General features: G+C 60.4%; 1 protein-coding gene across 1 annotated transcript; it reads left to right on the plus strand.

Annotated features, from left to right (window-relative positions):
* Positions 1 to 579: 579 nt before the first annotated feature.
* APBA3 (amyloid beta precursor protein binding family A member 3) lies at positions 580 to 7062 on the plus strand. Its single transcript, XM_069497521.1, has 11 exons — positions 580 to 698; positions 1276 to 1900; positions 1985 to 2024; positions 4337 to 4482; positions 4571 to 4657; positions 4748 to 4909; positions 5369 to 5548; positions 5643 to 5855; positions 6508 to 6627; positions 6715 to 6855; positions 6946 to 7062. The coding sequence occupies exons 2-11, from the start codon at positions 1316 to 1318 to the stop codon at positions 7015 to 7017; spliced, it is 1746 nt and encodes a 581-aa protein (XP_069353622.1). The 5' UTR covers positions 580 to 698; positions 1276 to 1315; the 3' UTR covers positions 7018 to 7062.
* The last annotated feature ends 9 nt before the right edge of the window (positions 7063 to 7071 follow it).

Below are 7071 nucleotides of genomic sequence, written 5' to 3' on the forward strand. Positions count from 1 at the left end.
AAAGAAAAACTCACAATTATTAGACTCCTACTATATTCCGGCCCTGTTGGTAAATCCCTAACCTGGCTGATCCATTTAGTCCTCACAACTGGGGGGAGGTACTATCTTATCCCCAGGTAACAAGTGAGGGAACGGAGGCTCAGGGAGGTAAAGATTCCGGGCGGATCCCAAATCCTCCAGCACGCGCTACGGTCTCCCCACAGTGAGCCAAACCGGAAGTCCGTCTTCAACAGGGTCCCCACGCTGCTTCCGGTGGCCCAAAGTCCAGCAGAGATCGCTTCTCCCTGTGTAATATTTCCAGCCCCACTTCTTCCCATCTGCCATCCCTTAGAATCATGACCACAGCCATAGGAAGCAGGCAGTGATTATTAACCCTGTTTCGCAGTAGAGGAAACAGGCCCAGGGGCCAACTCGAACTCACACACTGCGTGCAGAGAGGAGCGGGATTCGAACCCTTAGGTCGGCTACACTGCATGGGGGCGGGGGGGGGTAGGCCGGAAGAACTACGTTTCCCAGCAGGCTTCGCGAGGCCGCGCATGCTCAGTCGGACGGGGCGCTGGGCGGATAGACTAGCCGGCGACCCGGTCAGGAATCCGCGAGCTGCGGCTGCAGGTAGCGCGACCCGGCTATGCTGGGGCTGTTCCGGGGGCGCGGGGTCCTGGGGGCCGCGCGGGGCTGAGGCGGCCTAGGTGTGGGACGTAAGTGCCCCAGTCGGGCAGGGCGGGGTCTGGGGCTGGCGCCTGAGGTCGGGGGTCCGCGTGCGGGCTGGGGTCGGGGTTCAGGCTTGGTCTGAAGTCGGGGTCTGAGTCTGCGTCGATTTTAGCAAGACTTTGAGGATTAAGAGACTGGGGTCTGCTTCGTGGCGTCTTGGACCTGTCAAGTCTGGGGTCCTCGGTCTCAAGTCTTGGGTTGGGGTCCTGAGTTATTAGGTTTGGGGGTCACGGGACTGGGGTCTTGACTCTGGGGGCTCAGGGACTTGCCTCTGAAGGGTCTGTAGGATCAGGGTGTGAGCAGGTCTGTGTCTCCAGCCTGAGTTCCACGTCGCAGGGGTGGAGGACTTGGAATAACCAGGGCTGGAATGAACAGAGTCCACGAATTGGGAGAGAGGTATGGGGTGACAGATGCTTCAGTTTCCTCATCTGCAAAGTGGGGATCCTAACTTCCTTGCAGGGTACACTGGGGATTAAATTACGTGTTCTCTAACAGCAGTGCCCAGGTAGAGCCTGCCACCAGGTCGGCACCCAGGAAGCCTCAACTTTGGATCTCTGTCTTTAGCCACAGGCGAAGATGCCAGCCTGAGCCTGGGGGTCCAGCCATGGAATTCCTGACAACGCCTCGGTCCCCTTCAGGGCCTCCAGCCATGGATTTGGAGGAGCCCAGGGACGTTCTTGTGCCCTCCGAGGACCTCAGCCCTGACAGCCCGTGGGACCCGGTGCCGGGAGGCCCCAGCAGCCTGAGTCAGATGGGACTTGATGGGTCTGGCATTCAGGACTTGGTGCAACAGTTTGAAGCTCTGCCAGGTGATCTGATGGGCCTGTCCCCAGGCGGATCCCCCTGTCCCCTACACATTGCCACCGGCCACGGCCTGGCCCCCCCGGACATTGCCGACGCTCTTGGGCTCTTGTCTGCCGAGGTTGGCCGGGATGACCTGCTGAGCCTTTTGCACTGCGAGGAATGCCCGCCTTCCCAGCCTGGTCCCAAGGGACCTCCGGAGCTTGCCCCTCGCCTGTTGCAGCCCCCTGAGGACCCAGATGGGGATCTCAGCGCCCCGGAATGGGCGGAGGGAGCCTCTGCCGAGCGGGGGGACAGTGGTAGCTCAAGCAGCTCCCCAGAGCCCTGGCTGGAGACGGTGCCTCTGGTTGCACCTGAAAAGCCCTCTGCCACCGCCGCCAGTGCCCAGGTAGTGCCTGTCCCACCCTCCAGGTGTCCTCGACTGCCTGGAACCAAGTAGGGGACTCAGTCCTGCCCCTCCTCTGTCTTCCAGAGCCCCAAGACCCTGGCTTCATACCCTGCCCTCCAGGAGGGTGAGTGTTCCACTCCGGCCCCAGGGACTTAGGGGTTCCGAAACAGCCAGAACTGGGCTCCCCAAATCTGGGGGCATTTGCCAGTAAGGATGAGGTTCTAGGGAGGCTCTGAGAGGGGGTCTCGAGCAGATTCCAGGTGGCCAGAGAGAGGAGAGACAGTTCTGAGAATGTTGTAGTATGAGGAGGGGGTGGTAGGGTGGCCTTGACCGTATGTGGCACTCAGGTCTAGAGCAGGGGTTGGCAGGTCACCCTCTGTAGGCCACACCCAGCCTGCTGCCTGTGCTCATGGGTCTCCTGAGCTAAGGATGGCTTTTGCATTTTTTTAATGATTGAAAAACAAAATCAAAAGAAGAATAGCATATCTTGACCCATGAACACGCTATCCAGTTCAAATTTCAGTGTTTGTAAATAAAGTTTTATTGGAACAGTCACACCTGTTCATTTCTGTATCGTCTATGGCTGCTTTCCTGTTTCAGTGGCAGAGTTGAGTAGTTGCAACAGAGACCGTGTGTCCCCAGAGCTGAGAACATTTTCTGTGTGGCCCTTTACAGAAAGCATTTGCCAATCCCTGCCCTGAAGGCAGGGGAAGAGCCCGTTCTGGCCCTTTGGAATGTTCTAGAATTTCTCCTGAAATGACTGTAGGTCAAAGAGCAAGTTCTGTAGTTGTAGGGGGAAGAGCTGGTGTGGACCTGTAGCTCCAAGAAGGTTCTAGAATCATGGGAAAAGCTGTGACACCCAGGGTATTCCAGAGCTTGGCATTTTGCCTGTGGTTCTAGGTTAGTGGCACCTGAGCTTATGGGAGTGTTCTGAATTGATGGACAGAGCTGTCTGGTTCTATTCAGACTGGAGAATTCTAGAACCATGGAGCAGGTAGAATTTATTTGCTGTTCTAGATCATGGGGTGTTCTAGAACCCTGTACAGAGCTGTCTAATTCTAGTGTACTCAGAAAGTTCTAGAGAGAACTACAATGGAAATATCATATGAGCCATGTGTGATTTAACATTTTTTAGTTATCTATATTTTTTAAAAGCCCTAAAAAAGGGGGACTTAACTTTAATAATATATTTTAATTAGTGTATTTAAAATGTTATTCATAATCACTATTTTTAAATGACGTTTCTGTTTTTGCCTATTCGATCTTCAAAATTCTGTGTGTACTTTACACTTGTGGCATGTCTCAGTCTGGACCAGCCACTTTCCAAGTGCGCAAGAGTCACGTGTGCCTGGTGGCTGCCACAGTGGGTGGCACAGTTCTAGAACCCCAGAGTGGGCCGTCTGTTGTTCGGGAGGCTTAGCTCACGAAAGATGATGAGCAGAGCTGGCTGCGATTTTGAACTCACTTAAGGGTGCCCGGAACCCAGTCCCACACCCGTGCTTCTACTCAAAGAGCCGTAGTTGCTGGTTAGAACATTCTAGAACCAACTGGCAGAGATCTCTGGTTATAGGTGGCTCGGGGAATCCCAGAGCCATGGGAGCAAAGCTTTACGTGGTTCTGGGCTGGGTTTGGGATACTCTAGAACCTTCTTAGAGCAGAGTTATTTATAGACTTCTCAGATAATTTTTAGAATCACGGGCACGGCTGAGGTTGTGAACTACTTGTGGGGATTCTGGAACCATAGGGTACCTCACACTCTCATGCTTGAGAAGTTCTAGAATCATGGAGTGGAGACGTCTGATTCTGGAGTGAGAGAGGTTTCTGGAGCCCCTGACAGAATGGTTATCTGAGACTTGTTTGTCAGGCAGCTCTGGAATCGGGTCAGAGCCATCTGGGCTTCTGGACAGTGTGGGGAGCTTCAGACACGGGGACAATCGTCTCTCTACTCTGATTGTGCGGTTTTGCAGCTGAGGACTAGAGCTGCCTGTTATCCTAGACTTTCTGGAGAGAATTCTAGAACAGCAGGCAGAGTTGGCTGGTTCTAGATTGATCGCTGGGAGTAACTGTAGTCCTAGAGCATTGTGGGCTTTAGAAATCGGAGCGGGTCTGGTTCTGGCCTGACCTTGGGACTCTAGAAACATGGGGTGTAGGTCTCTGTGGGCGCTAGAGCTGGTTTGGGGTCCGGCCTTGGTTCTGAGCTCGGGGCTCCGAGTGCTGACCACACGGGCTACATGGCCTTCAGGGACGGACAGGAGGCTCTAGACCTGTGAGGGCTGAGCCACTTGGGTGGTTCTGGAACAGTGGGCTGAGCTTTGTGGCTCTAGAATGTGCTAAGCGACAAGGTTGAACTCTCTGTCTTCCAGACCATCTCTGGGAGCCCAGAGCCCACGGGGGCGGGTTCCCGAGGGCTGAGCCTCTCCCTGCTGTTGTCCACAGTCCCTGGTCCCTGTGACCACGAAGACCTCCTAGACGGTGTCATATTTGGGGCCAAGTACTTAGGCTCCACCCAGCTCGTGTCTGAGCGCAACCCGCCGCCCAGCGCGCGCATGGCCCAGGCCCGGGAGGCGATGGACCGCGTCAAGGTGAGGTCGGGGGCCCGGGGTGGGGGGGTTGGCTGCAGACTGAGGCTGTGTCTTTGGGGGCCTCCACCTCCCACGCCGCCCCCCACAGGCCCCCGACGGGGAGACCCAGCCCATGACGGACGTGGACCTCTTTGTCTCCACCAAGAGGATCAAGGTGTTGACCGCCGACTCCCAGGTACAGGGCGGGGACCTGGCCGGGGCAACGGGGGTCTCAGGGCCGGGCAACCCAGCCACCCGCCCACCCAGGCCGCGTCTCCCGTCCCAGGAGGCCATGATGGACCACGCCTTGCACACCATCTCCTACATCGCCGACATTGGCCGCGTGCTGGTGCTCATGGCGCGGCGGCGGCTGGCCCAGAGGCCGGGACCCCGGGATGGTGGCCGCCGCCTCTACAAGATGCTCTGCCACGTGTTCCACTCGGAGGATGTGAGCAGCCGGGGCCTTGGCGTCCTGGGGGAACAGGGGACACGGCTCCAACCCCATGGATGCCACTGTCATCCCCGGCTAGCAGCTGCCCCTCAGCCCCTGCCAGGCCGTGCATTTGAACTGTCCCGTTGGGCTCCGAGGCTGGCAGCTGACTCCCCTAAACCCTCCCCACTCCTGGGCTGTCCTTGTCACCTGACCTGCCCCAGGGCCACTGGCTGGGTCTCCCTGGGAGCTTTTCCCACAGCCTATGCCATGGCAGCTCTCTCCCCAAATTGTCCCCACAACCCGGGCCTGGCCCCCACCTCCCCTCTTCCAGGGCTTTCTCTGAGATCGTGGCCTTGTCCCCACCTCCCTGAAAGCTCCAGGAATCTCGTCTTGGGTGGGCACAGGAGGGCTCGGCTCCAAAGATGTCAGGGGACTTGGAGGGGACGCCCCAGGGACATGCTGCTCCCCCCACAGGCCCAGCTCATTGCTCAGGCCATCGGCCAGGCCTTCGCCGCGGCCTATAGCCAGTTCCTGCAGGACAGCAGCATCGACCCCAGCCAGGTGGGCGCCTGCCCCAGCCCGGGGGCCGCAGGCTCTGGCCACCTGCACAACGGGGACCTCGACCACTTCTGCAACAGCGACAACTGCAGGGAGGTGAGTGAGGAGGGTCGGCTGCCCCCGCCGGTGTCCATCTGCTGCCCAGCCCGCGACGGCAGCCTCGGACCACCCCCCGCTGTGTCCCTCCCAGGTGTGCATCGAGAAGCGCCGGGGGGAGGGCCTGGGCGTGGCCCTGGTGGAGTCGGGCTGGGGGTCTCTGCTGCCCACGGCCGTCATCGCCAACCTGCTGCACGGGGGCCCCGCCGAGCGCTCGGGGGCCCTCAGCATCGGGGACCGCGTCACCGCCATCAACGGGACCAGCCTGGTGGGGCTGCCCCTGGCCGCCTGCCAGGCCGCCGTCTGCGTGAGTTCTTCCGGGTGGCCGGGGCCCCCCATGTGCCCGGGAAGGGGAACCGAGGCCAGGAGAGGAGAGGTCTCTTCCTGCCAGGGTTCTCCGGCCCAGTCCAGAGGGACAGCAGGGAACGTTGAGTCCTGCCCGCCGCTGTGCCCTTAGGGAAACCGAGGCCTGGAGAGGGGAAGTCGCCTACCCGGGGCACCTCTCTGGTGCCGGGGCCAGGATCGGGATGCAGGTGGCCGGGCTCCGGGGCCAGGAGACTTTCCTCTCTGCCAAAGGGCGGCTGACATGTTTTTGAGTCTTAACCCTTGTTGCCCAGATGGGGAAACTGAGGCCCGGAGATGGGGAAGGACCTGCCCGGGTCAGAGGGGCGGGGCTGACACAGTCCTCCCAGCCTCTTACCCCGCCTACCCGGCCGGGAGGACCCGCCATCAGCTTTTGACCCTGAGGAAACAGGCCCAGCGGGGTCAGAGGTCACACACTGTGACCTCGAGCCCACCTGGCTCGCCTCTGTCACTAACTGTGTCTCGGAGTGGGCGGGGGTCTCCCAGAATCGAGACCCTGGACTCCAAGTCTCTGTCGTGTGCGTGGGGCAGGCGGGGCACAGAGGGGCGGTGGCTGCCAGGTGCTCCTGCCGCCTCCCAACGACCCCGTCCCGCAGGAGGTGAAGTCGCAGACATCGGTGACACTCAGCATCGTCCACTGCCCGCCCGTCACCACCGCCATCGTCCACCGGCCCCACGCCCGAGAGCAGCTGGGCTTCTGCGTGGAGGACGGCATCGTGAGCCAGGGACGGTGTGGGGTGCAGGGGTTGGGGTGCAGCCCCGGCGCAGCCCCCTGAGCACCCCCTTCCCGCCCCTCCCCCCAGATCTGCAGCCTCCTCCGAGGCGGCATCGCCGAGCGTGGGGGCGTCCGCGTGGGACACCGCATCATTGAGATCAACGGGCAGAGCGTGGTGGCCACCCCGCACGCCCGCATCGTGGAGCTGCTCGCCGAGGCCTACGGCGAGGTGCGCAGGTGACGGCGGGGGGCCTGGGGCGCCCACCTTGGACCCCGGGCCGGCCCGAGCCCTCCCCTCCTCCTCCTCCGCTGCCCCCAGGTCCACATCAAGACCATGCCGGCCGCCACCTACCGCCTGCTCACGGGCCAGGAGCAGCCCGTGTACCTGTGACCGCCCCGCCCCAGACCGCCGCCGTGCCTTCGCCCGAGTCCGTCCTCGGCCCTC

This window comes from Eulemur rufifrons, chromosome 2, assembly GCF_041146395.1.
Source record: "Eulemur rufifrons isolate Redbay chromosome 2, OSU_ERuf_1, whole genome shotgun sequence".
In the NCBI taxonomy this organism is placed as follows: domain Eukaryota; kingdom Metazoa; phylum Chordata; class Mammalia; order Primates; family Lemuridae; genus Eulemur; species Eulemur rufifrons.